The sequence below is a fragment of the Crocuta crocuta genome, unplaced genomic scaffold (assembly GCF_008692635.1).
Source record: "Crocuta crocuta isolate KB4526 unplaced genomic scaffold, BGI_CrCroc_1.0 scaffold93, whole genome shotgun sequence".
Lineage (NCBI taxonomy): Eukaryota > Metazoa > Chordata > Mammalia > Carnivora > Hyaenidae > Crocuta > Crocuta crocuta.
The window spans coordinates 9803357-9829808 of record NW_027529641.1 but is presented as its reverse complement, the minus strand read 5'-3'; the positions used below and the strand labels follow the sequence as shown (position 1 = coordinate 9829808).

Sequence of the window (26452 nt, the reverse complement as noted above, 5' to 3'; positions counted from 1 at the left end):
ATACACTACTAAATATTATAGTTAAGATTTATACCCAGATTTCTCCAATGCTGCCTCTTTGTCCTTAAGCAGTCAACTGTTAGGGGCTGAATTGTGTTCCCCTCCAAATTCACATTTGTTCATATGTTGAAGTTCCACAGTATGTGACTGTATTTGGAGGCTTTAAAGAGGTAGCTAAGTTAAAATGAGGTTGTTTGAGTGGTCTCTAATCCAATGTGATGGTTGTCCACACAAGAATAGATCAGAGAACACAGACATGTGCAGAGGGAAGACCATGTGAAGACACAGAGAGAAGACAGACATCTACAAGTTACAGGAGAGGAGCTTCAGAAAAAAAACCAAACCTGCAGATGCCTTAATCTTGGATTTTCAGCCTTTGAAAGAAAATCCATTTCTGTGGTCTTTTGTTATGTCAGCACTTGGAAACTAATGACCCAAAGATTAGCCATAGGGTTCCATGTGGTTCACCTACTCAGTAGGGACAACCACTTACTCTGACTTTAGACATGTTTCAGAGCTCAGGTGTCTGAACTAATTTAAGAAGCTGAGCAGTAGCAGCAAATCAGAAGGGAATCATATTCTTCTAGAAACAGGCCCAATGATTCAAATGAAATCTAAGTGCCAGCAAGAAAGACAGAATTAAAAGTTCTATGAACACCTTTCATGGGAAGAAACAAGTTCATACTTGTAAGAGAGATGGCAGAATGCCAAAGATCAGGTCCAGCTGTGCCTCAGTTTGAGCCATGTATAGCCCTATCACCCATCTTCTGAGAGGTCCCCATGACTTTGTCACTTTGGAACAGAAGCACTGATTTGTTTGCCTTAAGTTCAGGAAGTCTGGGGGGCTGCAGACTGTATGGTGGGTGCTTGGCCAATATTTACTGACTGATCAGAAAGGGAATGTTAGAAGAGTGATTTGAGGTGTTGAGAGAGACTTGCAGAAAGAGGTTCAGAAGTAATGGATCTAGTTCTTTGAATAAAACAAAGGTTCTAATAAAAACTTATTTTATTTCTATCTCAAAAAAAAAAAAGTCTTCACAAGAAATGAAATTACTCAGCCTTCTAGAAACAGTCAGTGTAGGACAAACACATCAGCTGGTCCCAGAATCACCATGTGACAACAAAGGACAGTGGCCAATGGTCACACTGTTTTCTAAGGCAGGCATGGGGCCTCCTTAGGACCAAAGGCAGCTGTTGCAATTAGGAAATATCTTTCTTTTATATTACGCTTGTTATCACAATCTAAACCTTACTGAGAAGAGATCCTCTGGATCCCCTTATTTTGATTATGTAGCTTAGCAAAAATAAATAAATAAAAATTTTTAAAAAAATTGGTGCTTCCTGCTAGGAATTTACCCAAGGGATACAGAAATGCTGAGGCATAGGAGCACATGTACCCCAATGTTCATAGCAGCACTCTCCACAATAGCTAAAACATGGAAAGAGCCTAAGTGTCCATCAACAGATGAATGGATCAAGAAGATGTGGTTTATCTATACCATGGAATACTACATGGCAATGAGAAAGAATGAAATCTGGCCATGTGTAGCAACATGGATGGACCTTGAGGGTGTTATGCTGAGCGAAATAAGTCAGGCAGAGAAGGACAAATATCATATGTTTGCACGTATAGGAGGATTAGGAGGAACTTGACGGAGGAACAAGGGGGAGAAGAAGGGCAGAAATGGTGGGGGAAAGGGAGAGAAGCAAACCATGAGAGACTCTTGAATGCTGACAAAAACTGAGGACTGATGGATGTGGGGGGAGGGGGGGATGGGCATGGAGGAGGACACTTGTGGGGATGAGCACTGAGTGTTATGTGGAAACTAATTTGACAATAAACTATTAAAAAAAAAAAATTGGTGCTTCGAGAAATTTACCCTGCCTGAATACTTGCCTTTTGGGCATCTGGTCTACAAATCAGACTGTCCCGTTTCACTTATGAATCTCTCACTTCTTGGCCACAGGTGCAGGAGTCCTGCTCTTAATCCATATTAGAATATGACTGTTATCTGTCTTTCTTCTATCCAGTACTCCACTTGTATCACAAGCTTCTCAGCACAGCTAGAGGTGAAGGTACTTATGCACCCAACTACAGGCAGCAGGACTCTCCTAATGCACAATGGGAAATGCATCAGGTGAGGACCTGGGTCCAAACAGTGGACTTCAATCATGCATGCCAAGGGTCAGAAACATGCTGTGACCATAACTGCTGCCATTCAGGTGCAAAGATACTTCCACATGTGAAAATGCCTTAGTGCCAATATGCACAAAGTATATATGTTCCTATAATGCACAGCCCTATAGACGTGGCCATCTTGGGCAGAGTGCTGGGTAATGCAAGCCTGCATGCCAAGCCAGAGAACATGGGAGAGGGGGTCAGAATGCTTCTCAAAGGCCTGGCCATTTACAAAGCATCAGGGGCAGCAACGGTCTCAAATTACAGATAATGTGTTTGGCACTTCTATAAAATATTCAAATATGCTTGGTTATTACATATATACAAAAATAAAACCATTTCTCCATTTGCCCAGTGTGCTTACCTGTTATAGAGAAGAATGTCTGGCTTCCAAATCAGGCCATCTGGGAAACGAACAGTCTTCACGCCTGGATATTCTGACATATTCCATTGTAAATAGTGATCTGTCCAAGACTAACACACACAGACAATGACATTAGCAGCACTTTGCTTCCTTGCCTACTAATATATCTTATAAGGGATTATTAGATACATTCAAGGCCAAACAGAGTTCCAGATACTTATTTACATAATTGAATTGTTATCTACAAAATATATGGAAACTGAGAATTAAATAATCTCTTGCAAAATGACCATGAACAGCATAAAAATCACATTTAAGATCCTGCTGTCACCATGACCACATTCAGACAGTAGCATTAAAGTTAATTCTGGTCCACTGCATGCCCCAAAGCCTTCCCCTCCCACAGCAGATGGGTTTTTTCCTAGCCAAATGAGTAACTGTTTTGCTTTCAAACTTCTCTACTGAAAGGACACTTTGAAAAAATAAATTCACTTATTTCAACTGGAATAAGAACCAAGCTAGAAAAATGAAGAATATTTATTTCCATGAAATAACTTTGTGCAGCTGCTGGGGAACCTCTCAGAAGCCTCTAAGGAGGATGTGTTTTTGGACAGGAATCCTTATTTTCATGCAGGAACAGCATTTCTGATGCCACAACCCCAAAATGCAAACACACAGTCTTGACAGTAAAATCCTGAATCAGGACAAGATTGAAGACGGGGACTCGGGAAATAGTCATAAACACACCAACACAAGTGCATTTCCTTGAGGTCAGGCTCTTGGTTCTTGAGTGACCTTTGACAGAGGAAGGTCCATGCCTAGGGACCCTTGTCAGGACCACACAGCCCAGCCCTACCTAGGGTCCACAAGCTCTGTAAAGACTGCGCAGGTAGGGTCCCACCTACGCTGCTATACAAACAGCAACATCGAGCCAGGGTTGCAGGTCTGTTTGGACTCAGCATCTCCTACAAATGTGCCATAATCAAGGCAGACCCCCAGTAAATGTCCCATCCTGTATTCAATTTCCCTGGGGCCACCCACGATATGGATCTCAGATCTTCTCAGATTTAGAAAGGTACGTGATGCCTCACTTCCAGCTGGGATCAAAGCAACTCCCATCATCAAACATATCATTATTTCTGCAGCAAAATGTGCATACTGATACTAAGTAAGAAAAATAAATGCCTCCATTGCACATTTATTTCAGTTTAATTTTAGACCCAGTGAGTTTGATGCTAAGTTACAAAAACAACATCACAGGGGACAAAAATTCTTTAATTTTCATAACTATTGAGAATTGGGAATTGTAGCCAAGGCATTATAGATCATCACATAGCACGTCCCACAGATCTCACCATCCTCTGGAGAGGACAGGCAGGCCATTTGAAAAGGCTGTCCCAGCTCTGGGACCATACGAAGTCAGATGAGAGGGAATAGCCAGGTGAGTAATGTCACCTTATAGCCATGGGCCTCTGAGAATAAAGATTTGTCAATGTATAATGTGCTGAAAAATCATCCGGGGCATTTAGGATATAGCCGCCCTACTGATATTTTTAATTGATGTGGGTAGTTTGTAGAGGGGAGGGGATAAGAGGGGAGGAGATGCAAGGGGAGGAGAAGGACAGTACCCAGAAGGGTCAGTTTTGTTGAAGCTGGTTTTCAGGAATGTCTAGGCACAAACTAAACTGTGTTTGCTCCAGCCTGCTCTGTCTCTGCACCATTTTCCCAGTGATTCCTTCTTTTCTCTCCCTTACCAAGGGGATAAGCCCTTCCACACTCAACACCTGTGCCTTCCTTACCAGGATCTCATATCTCACCCTGGGATGCCTGTCACCGCCACAATTGCCACCATGCTAATCATGGTCATAGGGCTCCCATAGTGAAGGTAGGCATGGCAGGCAAATGCCCATCTCCCCCACCTGCTGAAGTGATGGGCACAACAGGAAGAGAAGGCAGGGAAGTAGAACCACTTGGCTGGTCAGACTTCAGCCTCTTCAGATGGCACCATGTGTGAGCTGCAGTATGCCTCCCCAGCAACTTCACATCTCCTCCAACGTGCCCTATCATCTTAGCTGCATGTGTCCCATGGGCATGTATCCTGACCATTTTGTTTGCTCAGTGTCATGTGTACACCTTGCTTACCATGATCCAGGGATATCAGTATGATTATTTTTCCTATTTATAAGGGGAGACCAGAGAACAGAGAAGCAACATCCTTTCAGTCAGCCACTGGGTCGGGACTCAGAACTGCATTATTTGACTTCAAGAATAGTGCTGAGTAGGCTCTACCATTGCTGCTTCTCTAACCCAATCTCTCTCCACTGGCAGATGGGGGCTGTTCATCTTGTCTGAAGGAGCCTCCCATCTGCTGATTCAAAAACCAAATTGGGGGGCGCCTGGGTGGCTTAGTTGGTTAAGCGTCCGACTTTCGCTTAGGTCATGATCTCGCGGTTCGTGGGTTCGGGCCCCGCGTCGGGCTCTGTGCTGACTGCCAGCTCAGAGCCTGGAGCCTGTTTCAGAATCTGTCACTCCCTCTCTCTCTGACCCTCCCCTGCTCACGCTGTCTCTCTATCTCCTAGAAATAAATAAAAAATATTTAAAAAAATTTGGAAAAAAAAAAAAAAACCAAATTGGGTCTCCCCCACCCTCAGGGCAGAAAAGGGGCTGCAGAGAGTTGTGGAAATCAGGCAGACCTGGGTTTACACCAAGGCTGTGGCAGAGTCCAGCTGTGTGAGCTCAAGCAGGATGTCAAAACAACCGGGGGCACCTGAGTGGCTCAGTAGGCCAAGTGTCTGACTTCTGCTAAGGTCATGATCTCATGGCTCTTGAGTTCAAGCCCCATATCAGGCCTTCTGTATTCGGTGCAAAGACTGCTTTGGATTCTCTCTCTCTCTCTCTCTCTCTCTCTCTCTCTCTCTCCCCCTCCCCCACCTAAAAATGAATAAGCATTAAAAACAAACAACAACAAAAACACAGGCCCAAAATTACTTAGGCCAAGTCACCAAACTGGGGCTTAATACTTAACTGCATTTTCTTTTTTTTTTTTTAATTTTCTTTTTTTTTAAATATTTTTATTTATTTCTAGGAGAGAGAGAGAAAGCGTGAGCAAGGAAGGGTCAGAGAGAGAGAGGAAGACACAGGCTCCAGGCTCTGAGCTGGCAGTCAGCACAGAGCCCGACGCGGGGCTCGAACCCACGAACCGCGAGATCATGACCTAAGCGAAAGTCGGACGCTTAACCGACTAAGCCACCCAGGCGCCCCACTTAACTGCATTTTCAATCTCCCACAGAAATCTAAATCTTAAAGGGTCAGTCAGGAATTTTCTGATCAGCCTCAGTGAAGTCATCTGTCGGTCACAGGACCCTGTCCATCCCCCAGTGGAAGATGAGATAATCTGCTTGATAAACCCTCTGCCTTTTCCCAAAAGGTAAGGTTTCCATGCCTGAAACAATCCTTTCTTTTCTCTTGCTTATAACTTGCTTGCCCCACCCTCTATCCTATAAAACCTTTTCATTTTGTACAATGGAAAGCTCCCTTTACTTGCTATATGGAGTGCTGCCCAACTCACATATCCTTTAATAAAGTCAATTAGATCTTCAAGTTTACTCGGTTGCATTTTTTTTTTAACAAGGCAAATCCCTCTCTCAGAGCTGCAGCTTCCTCACAGATGCCTGCCTCAAAGGGCACAATGGTGCTGGAAGGATGAAATGTGTGCAGCATTAGGTAAGTCATGTGGCCCTGGTAGGCATGTGACAAATGATGGCTTAAAAAAGGGGGTGGGGAATTTCTCCACTTCATAAGATACTACAGGACAGGAGAGCTGTAATAACCAAGCTACAGGTAAAGGTGCAGAAGCCCCATCAACTAGGCACTGGGAGCCAGAGCAGAAACCTTGGGGCTGTGTGCCCTGGGAGCAGGAGACCCCCCCCCCAGGTTTCCATGAGCATTTCTGAAGAATGGATGTGTAAAGAGGCTTGTAAATAATTGAGTTCCAGAAGGAGCTTTTTTATCCTTTTAAAGCACTCATTCCCCACTCATGTCACTGGAGGGCAAGAGGCCCTGAACAAAATCTTCCTACAGACAGTGCCTGGCACATTGGGTACTTGATAATAAGTGTCAGTCTAGACATACCAATACTCCCAGAGCATCTGGAAGAGTCTGTGCCTTTCCTTCTCTTCCTAATTCTGTGGGATTCCTTCTCATTAAATATTCAAGACAGGATTATGTGGAGTTGTTAAGGGGACGTACAAGGGAGTAAGGGGCCCTTGATCTGAGACGTACCATAGAACCCTAATTCTCCCATGGTCCCATTAGCACCTGCCTTGAGCCAGTAGGAAACTTTGTGTGTGCATGCACATGCATGGAAATATTTATGGCAAGATAATGAAAGAGAAGGGAACATTTTCTTTGTTTTGTTTTGATTTTTTTTTTAAATACATTATGGTATAATAAGAAACATATTTCGTCTACATCCCAGGTGCTTAGCACAGGGTTTCTAAAATCTTGGGAATTTCCTGAGAATAGGAGTGTCTCTTATTATTCATATAGTGCCCCTTTTAAGCCGCCCTGAGGTTATTCTAATGAGGTGAGGTGACTTAGGGTGGGGTCCCCAGATCATCTCAGGTAGCCAACATGCAGTTGGTCATCAGAGAGATCAAGCTTTGATTAGAGAGTGGGAACTTACAGCCCCATCCAACCTCAATCTCCAGGGAGAGGAGAGAGAATGGAGACTGGGTTATGAAAACTCTTGAATGACAAGATTCAGAAAGCTTCCAGATTGGTGAACACATCCAAGTGCCAGGACAGTAACTAGCCCACAGAGGGCATGAAAGTTCTGGGCCTCCCCCACACCTTGCCCTATGCATTTCTTCCGTTCAACTGTTCCTGACCAGTATTACTTATAATAAATTGGTAAATAGAAGTGTTTTTCTTGAAATCCATGAGCTGTTATGCATTCAAACTCTGATGGATAGAAGTGTGGGTAGCCTGTACACCTCCTTTGCAGCTGGCATCTGACGTGGGGATAGTCTTGTGGGACTGAGTCCTTAACTTGTAGGATCTGATGCTCACTCCAAGTAGAGAGTATTTACCCAGCAGTTGTCCTGAGAATCAGAGAATTGGTTGCTGGTGTGAAAGACAGCATGTACTTGGTGTTGGAAAACTCCATACATATATGTTTTGAATATTCTTCCAGTCAACTATTTTGATTTTAGATGAATAAAGTGGGTCTCCTTCTTCCTCCAGCCCCCAGCACTTTTTTCTCCCACTGTGACATAATGATTGAAATCACTATTAACTATGGGTTGTTATGAGGGTCCTAAGCAATCCACTGGCTAGCTTGTGTATGAAAATAAGGTGCAGCATTTCTCAGAGATGAAATGGCAGAGAATGCAGCAATTAAAAAGGTAAATATTTTATAAGTAAACATGGTTTACAACCTAACACTCTACAATGTGAAAGCTATTCATTCCATAATTAGAATACATAATTGGGAAATAAAAAAATAGGGAATAAACATAAGGATGAAAAATATAGAGTCAGAAGAATGGTTAAAATTCCATAATAAGAGAAGCCAGATTCTTTTGAAAAGCACAGGCAAGTCTTTGGATGGCTCAACTGTCTCTTCAGAAACTGAAATGATTCTGCTACTTCTTCTTATAGATTAAATCAGATCATATCTGACAGCCCTCCCAAAATGATAAAACTAATCTATAGAGAAACTATCCCAACTGCTTCTTCCTAGGAATAAGAAGAGTTATAAAGAGTAGCAATCTTCTCTTCCTTCAGGTTATCTAAATAATCAGAAAGTCCTGCAAAATCAAGGGGAAGTAAAGGAAAGGAAAACAAAATAATAAACTGTAACTCAAAAGAGAATTTAATTAATTTATTTTACTTTTCTGCGCTTCTATTCTAACTGTATAGAGAATCTCTAATTTACAGAATAGTGACCTCAGAATTTAAATGCCCTGGGGAAAAGATTATGTAGCAATTCAGCAACATGAAGCTCTGGGAAAGAAAAGTGGCTGAAGGCAATTTCCTTGATTTTTCTGTCCTCTCCTGTCCATATTTCTCCCTCCCTTGGGTTTCCTGCCCTGCTGGTCTTCGATATGGAGCTTTGCTTTTTATTCATGCCTTTTATTCAGGCTAGGTCAGGCCAGGCTGGTCACCAGCTGAAGAACATAACAAGCAGGATTCTAGGTGATGGTGGCTTTATAAATGGCCCTTTGGTACAACTTCCAAAGCCTTCCATGGTGGCATCCAAGTTCCTTATTTTCATGCTGTGGCCTCAGCAAGAATGTCAAGCTTCCCAGGGGGAAAGAGTTTTGATTAGATACCTGTTAAGGTCTGTTCTAAACCCAAGATATCTGTGATTCCTTAAAATTCATTCAGAAGCAAATGTTACAGCTGTTACATGAGCTACAGATGCCACCTTCCAGATAAAAATGTCACCCCTGCTTTGTAAGAAGACAAGCTTTTTAGCTGGCACCGAGCATGTTTCCAGATGGTAGGCATGTGAAAACAAGCATTAATTAATGATGGAGCATCTAGACACACCAATGATCTCTGATTTTCACATTTAGAAGGGTCTATGTCTTTCCTTCTCTCCCTTCCATTTTTGTAAAGCAGAGATTTTTCCCACCTCTGAACTCCACTGTTCACACCACCAGCTGGCCTCCTGCCATACTTCTAGGGAGTCACTTGTTCACAATATTTTAACCTTTTTGTTAGACTGTAAATTGCATAGCCTGATTGTAAAGGCTTAAAAGAAGAAACTGAGTCTCTTCCATTTCTGGGTCCCCCTCACATGACCTACTTCATGTCTTCCCCATAGCAGGCACTCAGAAAGATTAGTTGAATAGGTAAGTGAGATAAAAAGGTGATTTTTAAAACAAATGAAGCTGTAGACATTCTTTCAGGTGCAAGAATTAATTAGAAATAAGTTGTGCTTGAAAGAAATTTAGAGGTCTCCAGTGACAAAGCAAGCATGTTTATTTATGGAGCACCTGAACTCAATGCAATAAGTAATAATCCAGTTACTTTTTTCCCAGAAAACAACACTCTCTGAAAAAAACTACCAAATCATATTTGCTGTTAAAGATCATTTGCTTACTGAGGGTTAAGTACGTAGGCACCAGGAAGACAGACTTGTCTATGACTTAATATGCAGTGAGCATATGCAGTAAGCATATTAGGTGTTTCTCTATATATAATAAAAAATGTCAACAGCAGCTCTGTACCATAGAAAACATGGGGAATATCTGGATTTATATAAAAAAGGAAGTATTTGTGTTATCTTCCAGAATTCCCAGAGCTTCACCTTACATGGCAGTGTTCAAATGTGAGGTAGAATTGGCTTGATTTTGTATCATTATATCTTAGCCCTTCCTAGGTTCACCTTGAGTTTTTTGTTTCATTCATTCATTCCACAAAAGTTATTCCGTGACTGCTGAGGGTAGATTAGTGTATAAATAGAACTGGAGTCCTGCCCTCCCAGCGTACACATTCCAGATGGAAGATGGAGACTCAGAGACAGAGAACAAATAAACAATACAAAAGATAGCACAAAGGCTTTTAAAACAAAATGAAGTAGACTTATGGAATACATATTGTGTTCCCCCAAATTCCTATGTTGAACTCTAATCTCAGTGTGAGGGATATCAGAGCATGAGGAGAGAGCCCTCCCAAATGAGATTAGCACTTTCTTTCCACCAAGTGAGGACACAACAAAAAGGCAACTCAAAAGATCCCTGAATAGAACCCAAGCATGGTGGCACCATGACTTTGGAATTCCAGCTTTCAGAACTGTGAGAAGTAAATATCTGTTGTTAATAACTCACCCTGTTTATGGTATTTTGTTATAGTATCACAGAAAGACTAAAACAGAGTTGAAGAGAATGGTGTGGGCTAGGGATAGATGAGGGTTTGAGATAGTAGGGTTTAGAAGAATGCAGAGAAGACCTCACTGAAAAGGTGATCTTCAGGTAGATACTACTAAGAAGTGAGAAAGAAAAGCAAGTGGCTCTTGGGGAAAAAGATTTCCAGGCAGGGGGAGCAATTACAAAGGCTCTGAGGTAGATGATGTGTGTACGGCATCAAGCAGGGCAGGGAGCACAGCAAGAAGAAGAGGGCTGGGGAGGATGTAGCAGAAGGAAGGGCCTGGCAGATAGAGTCAAAGACCACCTCAAGGACTTCAGCTTGCTACTGGGTGAGACAGGAGCCCCTGGAAGGATCTGTGCCAATGAGGCTGTGGCTAAACCTTCATCTTCTCTTACTGGGATCACACTGACTGCTATATTGAGAACAGACATTGCTAGTGGAGGTAAGGGCTGAAACACAAAACCCAGCTAGGAGTCTCCATAATAACACAGGTGAGAAATGATGCTGGTTTAGACTAAGGTGGAAGCAATGGGGTTGATGTGCAGTAGTAAGAGCTTGGTTCTGTTTTGAAGGTCGAGATCAGAGGTAGGAGTGAAAGACAAGAGTTAGGGTGATTCTGAGGCTTCTCATCTGAGCAAATGAATACATGGAGTTACCATTTACCCAAACAGAGACAGCTATTGTAGGGGTCAAGGACAGGCTGCCTAAAATGTGCCACTTTTGTCATACTATTTTAAATAAAATAATTTATATTATAATATATATAATATATTAATAATAATTACTTAAGAGATAGCTTGTTCAAGACGGACACTCAGACCCTCCGCTGTCCCAATGAAAGCAGGAAATAAATCTCCCCTGTGAGAGGTGTTCTCCCTGTATCAGGGGATAGAGACGTCCTTATTACCAGAGATAGAGAATTTAGAGGCAAGAAGACTGTCTAAATAACCCTTGTGACTTTTTACTAATTTACTACCCCAGCCCAAATTCCTTTTAGAATTCCTTACTAATTAAAGCTCTTGAAGTTAAGGCTTTTTGTCCTGTTAACTCCTCATGGATTTATTGTCTTTGTCTAAAAAGTTTAAAAGCTATCTGCCTTTGTCATTTCTTTAAGTGTCAAAGTTGTTAAAGTTATTATTGTGCCTCCATGTGCACATAATAAAACTCTGTGGGTTTTTTTTTCCTCTTGTTAATCAGTCTCATGTAAATTAAATATTAATACATGTGGAAGACCTTAAAGGGTAGAGAAGATTTTTTTCCCCCTTCCCTTCACTATGGAGGGGGCAAATGAGAAAGGGAAAGAAGGGAATGGTCAGGAACACACTGGGTTTAAGAGCCCCCACGTAGGGAGGGGCACCAGAAAGGCAGTTGGGTTGGTGCTTTAAGCCGGGATATTGGATGTTCCTACTCTTGAGACAAGGAATGACTGCACAGAGATGAAGAGACAACAGAGGGAACTCAGGAGACATGAGAGAATTAGGAGGAAAACCTGAGGACAGGTATCTAAATGTAGAAGGATTTCCAGTAAGAAGGATCAATTCACTCTACCAAAAGCTCCTGAGAGACCCAAGGTAAGAAGGAAAAAAATCAATCCCTGGAAAAACAAGAACAAAGGTGTTCTACCCCTGATGGAGAGTGGAAGGATAGAGCTGGTATTGGCAGGTAAGGGACACCAGGTATCTCCTGTAGTGATGGCAGAGTTCTGCTTCCTCATGGGACAGTGGGACTGAGGAGTTTAAAGCATTACTGGCTAGTCACTGAGTGGTACACTTAGGATCTTACATCGTATTGTATGCAAAATTTTTACCTTGAAAGAAACCCTGGTCAAAGAGCTGGCTGAAACATGCTGGTGAAAGTACTCCACTGTCTACTATTCCTCTTAGAACTGAACTAAAAAAAAAAAAATAAGCTAGACTAATAGAAAGATGAATAAATATCCAAATATGGGATAGAATAAGAATTTTAAAATGCTAATTGCAGAATCTAAGAGGTGAGGATATAAACTTGCCATAAATTCAAGTATTAGGTATGCTTGAAAATTTTCACCAAAGGGGCGCCTGGGTGACTCAGTCAGTTAAGCATCCGACTTCAGCTCAGGTCATGATCTCACGGTTTGTGGGTTCGAGCCCCGCGTCAGGCTCTGTGCTGACAGCTAGCTCAGAGCCTGGAGCCTGTTTCGGATTCTGTATCTCTAACCCTCCCCTGCTCATGCTGTCTCTCTCTCTCTCTCAGAAATAATTTTTTTTTAAAAAAAAAGTTAAAAAAAATTTTTTTTCACCGAAAAATTAGGGAAAGGAGCACCTGGGTGGCTCACTTAAGTGACTGACTCTTGATTTTGAATCAGGTCATGATCTCAGAGTTATGAGTTTGGGGTCTGTGCTGGACATGGAGCCTGCTTAAGATTCTCTCTCCTTTTTCATCCGCTCATCTCCCACTCATGTGTGAATTCTGTCATTCTCTCAGAAAGAAATAAGGAAAGAAAGAAAGAGAGAGAGAGAGAGGAAGGAAGGCAGGAAGGCAGGAAGGAAGAAAGGAAGGAAAAAAGAAAGAAAAAAGAGAAGAGAAAGAAAGAAAGAAAGAAAGAAAGAAAGAAAGAAAGAAAGAAAGAAAGAAAGAAAGAAAGAAAGAAAGAAAGAAAGAAAGAAAGAAAGAAAAAGATTGGGGGTGCCTGGGTGGTTTGGTGGGTTAAGATTCCGACTTTGGCTCAGGTCATGATCTCATGGTTCATGGGTTTAGGCCCCATGTTAGGCTCTGTGCTGAATGCTTGCCCAGAGCCTAGGGCCTGCTTTAGATTCTGTGTCTCCCTCTCTCTGTCCCTCCCCCACTCGCACTCTGTGTCACTCTGTCTCTCAAAAATAAATAAAATGCAAAAAAAGAATTGGAAAAAAAAGAAAGTAAAATGGGGAGAAAACGTTATTCAGAGTATAGCATTCACAATCTGGGGGTTAGTGATTTGCTCACCCCAAGCCAGGTAAAGGTGAGTTTAACTGAGAATGCATGGGAAGAGAATGGGGACGGATGGCTGGGGAGGACACTGTTTGAAGGAACATTGCTGTAAAGGTGAGAAGGAAACCAGAGTCACTGGGGAGGGTAATGGAGACAAACAAACTGCAGTTTGTCTGTATGCTAATGAGAACAACTTGTAGATATTATGACATGACTTTAAAGGCAACAGGGACAACTATGACAGCAAGGCTCGCACCAGGCCCCAGGACAGAGGGGCCATCTGCAAGGGGAGCACAGACCCAAGCCCAACATGCCCAGACAAAAGGAGGGAAGCTAGGGCAGGTGTGCAAAGGCTAAGGGTAGGATGTGCTCACTAGGGAATATTGCTTTAAATCCTGCAGGGAAATCCATCAAAGGCTCTGCTTTATTCATTACAGGCAGGTTCTGTGAGGGATCTCATGTATAGCGAAGCCTGCTCCAGGGACACAGAGCAGATGGCTTTAAGTGAACCTAAAACTCACCTGCCCAATAACCACCTGGGATTATCCCTTTCCCCACACTTACTTCTCTGACTTCTGCCTTACAAAGAAAGGGAATTTCCCTTATCTCCTGCCTTGGAATATTGACCCAGGAAGCAAACAAAAGGTCTATTTAATATACCAGTGTCTGTGTGAATTGTATTAAAAATTTGGTGACAAAAACTTTCAAAGATCAGGTGGTTTTTAGTTCCTTGTTTTCAACAAAATTGAAAGAGAAATTAAGCAAGCTATTAGCTAATATATTCCTATGAAACTATATTATTTTTGGCATGTAATCTGGAAGAAGTTCAAGGAATTGACTAACATTGCTATAATGAAATACCTTTCCTAATGAATGATACACTGCTGCATCTATTTTAAAAAATCATAGGATTGATGGTGAAATCTGCATCAGTGTCTCATTTCTAGTAATAAAAAATATCATCATCTACTAACATGTGAATTAACTTAAAATAAAGCCTCATTTTTGGTAGAGAGATGAATGCCACCTTGATGAATCACTGTAATCCTAAATCAATCCAGAAGAAAAAAATAACTTATTGTCTAAAAGGATAATTTTATGTAAATATCTACATTTGAGAGAACCAAGATGGAGTGATTGATAAAAAACCTTCAAGCATGAAATTATAGAACATTAGGATAAGGTTCTGTGTGAAAAGTGGCATAGCAATGCAAGTGGAATAATAAAAGGAAGGGACTGTGCAAGATATCTGCAGTTAAAGAAGGCCTTGTTTATATATTTCCTAAATGAATGATATGGGCATCAAATCATTGTGGTATTTAGATTCCACTTAAAATAGAGACTAACAGTTTTACTTTTAAATGCCAATATTTACAGTTTGCTGGAAGAGACATCATTTGCAATTTATTAAATTTAGGTGAGAATTTTAGATGTCAACCTAAAAATCCATGAATGGAATACAGCATTTCAGAATTCTTGAAGGGTCACCAGAGCACTAAGCATGACTGTGATAGCCTCTGGCTTAGGCAACTCTCTAGGATTCCCATGATGCACATCTAGAGGGCATAGAGAGTAAGCAGGTACTCCTGAGCTTTGGAGACCAGTTATGGTGCAGGTTATAGACAGGTTACTGACAATATAGATCTTCATTTTATTACTTGTCTTGCATGAAGTGCTTTTAAAATTTCCCCAAATCACCCTCTAGTGAAATACATGTGTGCACTGAGCCCTACAGGATGCAGCAAGAAACACCCAAAAGCAGACATTCTACTTCACATATTGACATGTGTGGAGTTAGGGAGGACAGTCCTGACTCTTCTCAGGGGCCCTCTGCTTCCCCTACATTTCAAGCAGGAGTATCTGAGAAGCCACAGCAGGAAGACCCACAGGAGAGGACTGCCCTTGTCTCAACTTACCATTTGCAGCCAAATGTTGGTGGTTAGAACTTGGTTCTTCTCATCCTTCAAAGAAAAAGAAAGAACCATAAATACAGTTTACATGGTTTACAAAAGAAGAATTGATACCATTATTCATGCAGGAATCATACTACTGGGGCTGTGGGAATGCATGGAAACAAGGAGGCACCAAGCACTTCCAAACACACTCAAGCAGCATCTCCCCAGCATTAAGCTTTTCTCTTTATTCTGAAGTAACAGACATTTATTATAGAGCACTTACAAAATGCAGAGTATAAAGAAAAAATTAAAACCTCACAGCCCCACCACCCAGAGATGACACTTTCTAATGATTTAGTTTACTTTCCTTTGTACCCTTTAAAATACACTGTTGGTGGGAATGTAAACTGGTACAGCCCCTCTGGAAAACGGTGTGGAGGTTCCTAAGGAAACTAACAATAGAACTACCCTAGGACCCAGCAATAGCACTGCTAGGAATTTACCCAAGGGATACAGAAATGCTGAGGCATAGGAGCACATGTACCCCAATGTTCATAGCAGCACTCTCCACAATAGCTAAAACATGGAAAGAGCCTAAGTGTCCATCAACAGATGAATGGATCAAGAAGATGTGGTTTATCTACACCATGGAATACTACATGGCAATGAGAAACAATGAAATCTGGCCATGTGTAGCAACATGGATGGACCTTGAGGGTGTTATGCTGAGCGAAATAAGTCAGGCAGAGAAGGACAAATATCATATGTTTGCACGTATAGGAGGATTAGGAGGAACTTGACGGAGGAACAAGGGGGAGAAGAAGGGCGGAAATGGTGGGGGAAAGGGAGAGAGGCAAACCATGAGAGACTCTTGAATGCTGACAAAAACTGAGGACTGATGGATGTGGAGGGGAGGAGGGATGGGCATGGAGGAGGGCACTTGTGGGGATGAGTATTGGGTGTTATGTGGAAACTAATTTGACAATAAACTATTTGTAAAAAAAATAATAATAAAGTAAAATAATGTATATGCTTAAAAAATAAAGTTGGTTTTTATTTTATTAAAAAATAAAAATGCTNGGGAAATGGTGGGGGAAAGGGAAAGAGGCAAACCATGAGAGACTCTTGAATGCTGACAAAAACTGAGGACTGATGGATGTGGAGGGGAGGAGGGATGGGCATGGAGGAGGGCACTTGTGGGGATGAGTATTGGGTGTTATGTGGAAACTAATTTGACAATAAACTATTTGTAAAAAAAATAATAATAAAATAAAATAATGTATATGCTTAAAAAATAAAGTTGGGTAAAAATTCCAGTTTTGTAACATCAAGCTTATTACCAGAATGTATAGAGTTTTAAATAAATATAAATGTCTTCCACTTCCCTCCCCCAGGTAAGGGACGATGACCTATGAGAGCCGTGGTACTGTATGCCAATGGTAGTGTGTGGGCCATATTTCTCCCTGGTCCCTGTGGATCTGCCTACCTTTCCTCTAATCTTTTATCTACCAGGAAGCATACCTGGCCCTTGACACATACCTGCAAGGTAAATTCTGTCCTGATGAGCAAACCAAGTTTCAGAAAGGTGACATGACCCTTTATGAAGGAGCTATTCAAACTTGGATCTTTCTGACTCAAAGCCTCTTTTTCCACATTCTCAAACCACCTAAGGGTGGAGTCCAGCAGGGTGTCAAGTCTGTGTTTTAATCAGAGCTTGGGATAATGTACTAACCATGGAATTTGCACCCAACTTTAGCACAGGACACCTAAAAAAATTCTAGTCAACAACAGCTCTTTTCCAACAGGGATGCAAGCAGTGTTTTACCACAGCTGGTCAAGCCCAACATGGCCTAACAAAAGCCAGTGTGCACAGACCATTGACCAAGTTCCATGCAATAGTTATACTAAGATAGTGGTATTCAGTACTTAGCACTCAATTCCTACCCAAAGGACTCTCTAACCTGGCAACTGCCACTATCTCTAGGAGAAAGTATTAATGCCCCTAAGCAGAGTGCCTAGAAGCTGAGACTGCGAGCTCCTCTAGCAGGAATTACCTGGCCCAGTTAAATGATGGCATACACAAAACCAAACCCAATGGCAGAAAGAACAAGGCATCTGCTGGGGCATGGTCATAGGGAGGGATGCAAATGAGAAATAAATGCTGTTTCTCATTAAAATAAAAATGAACATGTAAGGAGTTGGCAAATATTCTTTGATGCATCAATGCCCCTGGCCCAGCAGCTCACACTCTGAGCACCTTTGAGATGTGAAACTAGGGGGCAGGGAGGTATCAGAATCCTGAAGAAAGAATAGATAGGGATGCTTGGTGAGGTACAGGGAACAATGTCTTAGTAGGGTCTCAGGCCACACAGCTGCATCCAGAAGTAGATGTCAGTTTGGTTACAGGAAAAATACATCCTATTTTCCAAAATAAAACATGGCAGAGTCTTCTGAGTGGAAAAAGTTATGGAGCTAACATTTCTCTGTACTCTGTACTAAGCAAATGGTCCCCGACAGAGCCATATATTTGAATTGCACGAGTACTCTAGTTCCAGTTCAGTCTCCAATATTATTTGAAAGCATCGGTGAACTCTTTTAGGATACACATCCGTTGCGTCAACTTATTAAGGAGTTGTTGTTTTTAATGGACTTAAAATTAGCCAGTGTTCCATTTGGGTGGCTTTCCTTCTTTTAATTGCATATGTGTCTTCAGCTTCTGAGAAAAAGGCTTCTGTGGTTTGGGAGCTCAATTACTACCAATCTAATTAAAAGGCTTTCTTCTTTCCAACATTCGAACTGAAACCTCATTAGAGTGAAACGGAATTTCTGTGGTGTGTAGCAGCATGGGACTGAAGTGCCGGCATTTCAAACTGTAATCAACACTGAGCAGCAGCCAGCCACTGCCAGAGAGCACAACGATGCCAGGTAGGGGAGCCCTCCGTGGAGATTCAAGAGGACCCGCTTACTTATCAGCAAGGAGGCTGCTGTCTGCATTCCCAGAGTAGGTCTCTTTCCTCCCCACTCCCATCCCATGGCTGCATGCTGTCTGAGGCTCTCAGCTCTCTCAGTCTGCACAGACAAGGTGTCCTACTTCTTCACCATCCCTGGGGTACAGCATCCCCTCCACACCACACACTGAATGTCTGTGTTCCCCTGAAATTCACATGTTCAAACTCAACACCACTGGGAAGCTATCTGGAGGCGGGACCTTTGGAAGGAGATTAGGTCATGAGAGCAGAGCCTCCATGAATGGGATTAATGCCTTATAAAAGAGACTCTAGAGAGCTCCCTCCCTGCTTCTGCCACATGAGGACATAGGGAGGAGATAGCTCTCTGTGAACCAAGAAGCAGGTTCTCACCAGACATCAGATCTGCCAGTGCACTTATCTTGGATTTCCAAACAGCATCACAACTGTGAGGGAGAAATGTGTGCTGTTTAAGCCACTCAGTCTGTGGTATTTAAGTTATGGTAGCCCAAGCTGATGAAGACCACTCACAGTCTGACCTCTACTCAGCTCCAAATGGAGCTCTCTGCTTTCCTCCAGCTTCCCTGATCAAAGAATGAAGACTAAGGTTCTCAGTGCAGCACACAACCTTTTCTACAAGTCATAGTCCAGCCAAGTGTTCATTCATTCATTTATTCATTCTTTTATTCACTCACTCAACAAATGTTTACTGAGTACTTCCTGTCTGGGGCATTATGCCATCCAGACATGTAGGTAGGAATTGAACATTGTTCTTGAGCTCATGGAATATAAAATGTGAGTCGTGGGTGGGATTACACAACTCAACAATGATATAATTTCAAAAGGTGATAGGAAAGGAATAAGGCACCTTCAGAGAGGATGACAGCAGTAGATTCCCAAGGATGAGCCTTCACTTTTACACCCTATGATACTGGACCACTAAAAGACATGGATCCCTCATGCCATCACCTGCACCACTTGCCCTTTAAGAGCTCACTCCTCCTCACCTCACAGGGCCTGCCCTTTCCTACCCCTTCCTCCTTTCTCCTGCTCCAGACCAGGTCCAGATAGGCAGCCCTGGACTGAGGCTGTCTCCTGGCTCACCAGGGGCTCCAACATGGAGCCAGCAACTCAGACAAACCCTGGCTTTGCATAGAAGAATGAAGAGCAGTGAGGAGAGCCAGATTTCAGTTCAACATGAGGAAGAACCTCCCTGGCCTAAAATGGTTCAGCCTACTTCAGAAAGGACATGGCAACCAGCTCCTGGAGTTTTAAACACAGAGGACAACCATCTTCCCAGAGAGGACACAGACACCCTTTGGTGGCCCTCAGAGGGTGAAGCCCTGGTGACCTAGGGCCTATGCAGTCTGCAGTGGTCAAGTCTTCCACACACCCTTGTGTCCACACCCACACCTCCTACACCAGCCTCTTGCCTTTCCTTCCTGCCACCCTGAGGACACCCACAGTGTGCTGCTTCCTGAGCCTTCTGCAAGAGGGCTGAAGGCACAATTTCAGCTCACATCCAACTGCCATGCCTCAGGGTTTGCACATCACTGCGCACACTGAGGTGATGTGGAGAACTGGGCATAGAGACTAAGCCTTTGGTATAGAAAGTTGGCAGATGGATCTGCAGTTCCCAGATGTCTTTCTAGCCTCAGGCATTAGGATGTTCCTGGCAGTGCATACAGGAGCTCCACTCCCGATTCCAGAATCTACTTATTCTACCAAGGAGGGAAACTTTCTTCCCTCTCATCTAAACATCCTCCACTGACAGCAAAGCCACCAGCCTCCTGCACTGCACTTGAGCTTGTTTAAATCCTGAACCGGCTGATGAAGCTGCATTCAGTAGTCTCTTTCCTTGTGAGCTGGATGTCACACTGGTCAAACACTGGGATTCCTGTGGGAGGGAGAATGATATCTCCAAACCCTAGTCCAAGGGCCTCTAAATAAATAACCAGCAAGCAGCACAGAATCTGAATATGGTTTCAGTGATGACCCTGCCTAGCAGGACAGCATGGCGGAGCAGACCCCATGCCAGTGGAAGACCCTCCAGACTCCAATCTCAGCCCTCCAATCTCAGGTACTCAGTTTCTATGGGGTTCAATTTTCTCTCCTAGGAAATAAGGAGACAACAGCTTTCTTGACCACTGCCCAGAGTGGGAGAGGTAAGGGCAGCCTCATATAAGCTATGACATGTGACTCAGTGCCAGTGGCTGTTCTTGTGGGGCTGCCCTCACACACATAGTTCTTTTGCAAGACCCATACTCCTTCCTGACCCTGGGACCAGACGAGAGGACACACGACCCATGGTTGCCATGGAATCACAGGAGGCCCTTGTGACAAAGCACCCCCAGAGTCAACTAGTCTAATGCTTCATTTTTTCCCCTTAAATCTGAGCACTTCAGAATATCATTCAGCCTTTAAAAAGAAGGAAATTTTGCTATTTGTGATAGCATAGATAAACCTGGAGAATACGATCCTAAAATAGGATAAAAAATCTGAAATAAGCCAGATACAGAAAAATAGGTAGTACATGATTCCACTTATATGAGGAATCTAAAATAGTTGAACTCACATAAGAACAATGTAGAAAGGTGGCTACTAGGGGCTGCGGGAGGGGAGACGAGAGGTCTTAGTCCATGGGGACAAAGGTTCAGCTCTCTAAGATAAACAATCCCTACAGATCTCCTGTGCAGCATGAAGCCTATTCTTAACAATGCCATATTATATATTTTAAAAAATTTTTAAAGGGTAGACCTAATGTTAAACTTTACTACAGAAATTAATAATTATAATAAATAAAGAGGGCAGCAGGGAATTTTTGAGGTGATGGCTATGTTTATGTATAGATTATGGGGAGGGTTTCATGGGTATATGCTTGTCTCCAAACCTGTCAAATTGTGTATATCAAATGTGTACAGCTTTTTGCATGTCAATCATACTTCAATAAAGTATTTTTTTAAAGTACACTTTAATTTAAGTAGCCATGCTTTTTCAATCAATCTTCCAGAATAATCATGTATCTGCTTTGAGTACAATGGTTCTGATAATGTGTAATGTGCTATCTTGCATTTCATATAGTGATTATTCTTCTTGAAGTTATACAGCAACATTAGCCAACATTATTTTGCATAGCAACCAACACTTTTTCTTTGCTTTTGTGTAGACACTGAGAAAAAGTAGATAACAATACATCTCACTCTGTCTAAATTCTTGTTTGTAGAGAAAATTGCTGGATAACATAAATTCCTATTTGTGTAGTCTCTATAGTTCATACCAAGGATTACTTCTTTTATCTAATTTAATTTTACACCAACCATATTTTTGTCCTAGTTTTACAGAATAATAAACTGAGAGTCTGAGATTTCCCCTAAGTCAGCAAGATCCTATGTCTGACAAAAAACTCATATCCAGAATAAGAAATAAACTCCTACGAGTCAATAAGAAAAAGGCAGACAATCCAAGAGAAAAATGGGCAAAAGATGAACAAGCACATGATTATCACCACAAAGAATATCAGTAATAACATAGCTAGGGTGCCTATGTGGCTCAGTCAGTTGACCATCTGACTTTGGCTCACATCACGATCTTGTGGTTTGTGAGTTTGAGCCCCACATCAGGTTCTGTACTCACAGCTCGGAGCCTGGAGCCTGCTTTGGATTCTGTGTCTCTTTCTCTCCCTGCCCTTCCCCCTAGCACTCAATCTTTCTCTCTTTCTCAAAAATAAACATTAATTTAAAAAAATAACATAGCTAAACCTTCAGTAGACATTTGGATTCTTCCAAATGTAATGTGTGGATGTGCACACACACACACTTTTTAAAAACTATTTCAGTCTTGTGACAGCAATGCAGCAAAGTCAGTACTATTATTATTCTCATTTAACAATGGAGATAATGGGAAGGCTCCCAAATTTAACCTAATATGTCTCTGTTCTGCTCCAATATTTTGCAGTGAGCATATATCACCTTTATAATCAAGAGGGAAGAAGTGCATAATCTTCCTGTGAGGAGGATATTTTGTGAGAGATATCATCTCACAAAATAAGCTTCCAGCCCTGGATCACACAGTTGAGTGCAGAAGCTGAGATCAAACCCCTTATCTTTATCTGTTCATCTCAACACCTATGTTTGAGGCATCATGAGACTCTGCTCCAAATATCATTAACAGTTAGCACCTTGGTGATGCTAACAAAAAATGGTTCCCTTTGGTATCTGTAAAGGAGAGAAATTCTCAATTACCATCTGGAAACCTCCAAAATTCTGAGATGCTTTAGAGGATCAGTGAAGTCAAAACTTTTTCAGTATCATTAGAAGTTATTAGGCCGTTTCCCTCTCATTTCCTCATGAGCCCTTTGCAGAAACCACATGGCACATGATGTCAGCAGCAGCCTGAATACAGAAGCAGATAAGAGTTGTCTTCTTCTATCAGTTGTCTTCTATCAAGCTTGGTATTTAGGAGATTTGCAAAATATAAAAAAATGTTACCATTCTCAGTAAAATTGTTTTCATTGGGAAAAATAGTTATTTTCCAATAAATATTAGTTATGTTAAAATGGCATGAGTTTGTTATAATTTAAAAATGAATTAATGAACTTGAACCATTTTCATAATTTTCATTTCTAACATGGTAAATACTGATAGATATAATCCACGTTAAAAAAAAATAGGGGGAACTCTCAATAGCTTTTATGAGAGTAAAGGGGTCCTGAAGCTTAAAAGTTTGAGAGCCACTGGTATAGGGCTGAGCATTCATAAGACACCCTGTTTCTTTACCTAAAGACCTGGCCCTCTCAGGGAGCAGACCCCTACTTCATCCTTGCTCTCATTTGGGGTTGTTCGTGGTCTGTGTCTTAAGAATTCAAATGAAAAATGAAAAATCTAGGTATCACAAGCAGACCTGCTTGGGTCACCAATGAGCCATGTAGATTTGGAGTGGCCACTGAGCTTTTCTGAGATTCGGTTTCCTGTATGTAAAAATAGGAAACTGAGGGATTCTTGGGTAACTCAGTTGGTTAAGCGCTGAACTCTTGGTTTCAGCTCAGGTCATGATGTCACAGTTCACAAAATTGAGCCCTGCATCAGGCTCTGTGCTGGCAGATTCCCTCTCTCCACCTCTTTCCAGTTTGTGCTGGCTCTCTCTCTCTCTCAAAATAAATAAATAAATATTCACAAAAAATAGGAAACTGATTGCCATATTTCAAGCAAGTTGCAAGGATTAAATGAGTAGCACACCAAAGTGACTAAAACATAGTAGAACTTTCCACCTTTCACTGATCAGGAATAAGTTCCTCCAAAACAAAGATACTGGAGAGGCTTAGGAAGTTTGGCTGAAAACAGGCAATGTCTCTTTACCTCCAACTGCCTACCATTCAGGGTGGCACATCATTACATTAGTTTTATTCTCACTGAAGTGTGGACCTACAAAGTAAATGTCTCAATGTCAACATTTATTTCTTAAGTTTATTTATTTATTTTGGGGGAGAGAGAGAGAGAGAGAGAGAGAATCCTAAGTAGGCTCCACACTGTCAGTGCAGAGCTGATGTGGGGCTAGATCTCACAAACCATGAGATCATGACCTGAGCTAAAATCAAGAGTTGGACACTCAACTGACTAAGCTACCCAGGCGTCCCTCAACATTTAACTTTTTTAAAGGGCTAAGGGTTATTCTGTGATGTATGCATATGCAGATGTGAATCTTTAAAAAAAAATGTTTGCAACACAATTTCCTTCAAGCGTTGGATCTAGCAGCCCTCCACCAGATACCCAGCCTCACAGTGGGCTTGGCCAAGGAATCTCACTATTTTCCTACCAAGGTTCTGGAAACCCTTAATCATCATTGACCTGCTTAGAGATATATACTTATTTCTAACAGTATTGTTAAGCACTAACAAATAAAGGAAACGTGTGCTCTGGCCCTTTAAAACACAGCATTCTGAAGAGACTGGTACTGTAGATACTGCTCCAAAGAACTCCACAGAGGCAGACTACAGTCCTTGGAAAATTGTCTCTAGAACTCTCCAAAGTGATTTTGAACCCTTTTATTTTATTTTTAGCTACCAAAGTTAAGCCTACATATCTCTAGAACACTGTTTTCAGGAGCAATGCAGAGAAAGACTTGAGGAAATCTCTAAAATCACGCCAGAGAATAACACACATATGTATTTTTTCCCTCCCAACAGGTCAGTGTGTAATTCTTTACTGGCTTAAGCCCAGGTAAGACACATCATAATGAAGGGTACAAAACTGACCCTTCAGACATTGGGCTGACTCCTTTGGGAAGTATGCATGCCAGATGAACTAGGGGCAAGTGTGTCTCTGGCACTTAGGTCCTTTGGCTGATCCCAACTGATTTTCTTTCCCCTATAAAACCTACTGCCCAGTGCAATACTGAAGGGACTAGGGCCCATCGCTGAGCCACTCCAGCTGCCTGAGTGTGAAGGTATGAGAGGTGTATTTTGGGGAAGTGACCCGCCCTGACCATGTAGCCATTTGGTTCCTGCTGGGTGGACCCTAGACCATGCACTGCCCAGGTTCCCCAAGGGAGACACAGAGTTTCAAGAGTATACTTTTAACTGAGACTGAAAGGTCTTCTTTCCACTCTGTAAAAGGAAGGGCCTCCCTATCTCCCCTAGAAGACCCACATCTGGAGGAACAAAGCTGGGGAAGTGGACTGTGGAAGTGGAACCTAACAAAGACACAGCACCTTTAGTGAGCAGAGCTGGGAGGTGGAGGGGTGGTGGCAGGAGGACGCAGGAGCGGGGGAAGAAGATTATGGAGGGCAGGAGGGAGAAGGGCTCCAGATGCACTGCATGACCCTGGAATCAAGCTTTATCTCAACTCTCCTTGAACAGACACAATAAATTTCCCTTTACACTTAAACCATCATCCTAACTGAATCAGTGTCCAAGCATTGCCTTCTCTGTTTACAGCAAATGCAGCAACATAACACATTATCTCCAACTGGGCTAAGAGTAAACAACTGCACCCACTGCCAAGCCCCACACATGCTTGAAAAATTACAGAAATGTCTGCAGCTTCAACTCCAAGCTTTTACAATTGAACTCTGGTGGGAACTGGTCCTGGCACATCTTATCAAATTTGAGGTCCTCTAAAGACATGAACTAGAGATTCAGGGATCCCAACAGAACACTCCATGTGAGACTGGTGCAAAAGGTAGCTTGAAAAGGCCGAAGGGAAGGGGATGAAGTACATGAAGGGAAGGTGGNTCTGAGCTGTCAGCACAGAGCCCGACACAGGGCTCGAACCCATAAACCCTGAGATCATGACCTGACCAAAGTGACACACTTAACCGACTGAGCCACTCAGGAGGTTGTTGTCATTTGTTGTCTTTGTTGTTATTTGAAATTTCTTTTTTTTATTAAAAATTTTAACGTTTATTTATTTTTGAGAGAGAGAGAGTGTGTGAGCAGGGGAGGGGAAGAGAGAAAGGGAGACTGAGAATCTGAAGCAGGCTCCACACGGGGCTTGAACTCACAAACTGTGAGATCATGACCTGAGTTGAAATCAAGAGTCAGACACATGAGGCACCTGGGTGGCTCAGTTGGTTAAACATACAACTTCAGCTCAGTTCATGATCTCACGGCTGGTGAGTTCGAGCCCTGTGTCAGGCTCAGTGCTGACAGCACAGAGACTGGAGCATGCTTCAGATTGTGTCTCCCTCTCTCTTTGCCCCTTCCCTGTTCACACTCTGTATCTCTCTTTCTCAAAAATAAATAAACATTAAAAATTTTAAAAAAGAAAGTTGAATGCTTAACCAACTGAGCCATCCAGTGCCCCATTATTTGGCATTTCTAATATTTCTACAAGCAATGTAGATTAATTGATTTAATGAATTAAGAAAAAATAAATAAGGACCACAAATAAGGAAACAATGATATAAAAATAGTTCACCACCATTACAACACAGAAAGTTAAAAATTATGGGTAGACATATCATGAGGATAAGGCCTGGGCAAGTTGAAAAAAAACTGGAATGACAGCTGCATAAACAAAATATGGCAATATATGAATGAATGGATGGATGGATACATTTTTTTAAAAATAGCAAATACAAGGAAGAAAGGAAAGCAAGTAGATAGGCACAAATAAAATGTAAAATATAGTCTGGAAAAAAAAGCCCAAACACGGACATACTTACCATGAGTCCTTTATACAATATAATTTAATAAAGCCTTGAATCAAATTAAACATGGTTTCAAAGA

The 26452-nt window shown here is 42.0% G+C and overlaps 1 protein-coding gene across 4 annotated transcripts in view; it reads right to left on the bottom strand.

Annotated features, from left to right (window-relative positions):
* CHRNA7 (cholinergic receptor nicotinic alpha 7 subunit) overlaps positions 1-15329 on the bottom strand; it is a 68133-nt gene extending 52804 nt beyond the window's left edge. For all 4 annotated transcript variants that reach the window (XM_077762409.1, XM_077762412.1, XM_077762410.1 and 1 more), the window contains exons 1-2: positions 15284-15329; positions 2544-2653 (exon numbers count right to left, since the gene is read on the bottom strand). In XM_077762409.1, coding sequence (XP_077618535.1) covers positions 2544-2653; positions 15284-15286 — 113 coding nt within the window. In that variant the 5' untranslated portion in view covers positions 15287-15329. The remainder of the gene's footprint in view (positions 1-2543; positions 2654-15283) is intronic.
* Positions 15330-26452: the final 11123 nt, after the last annotated feature.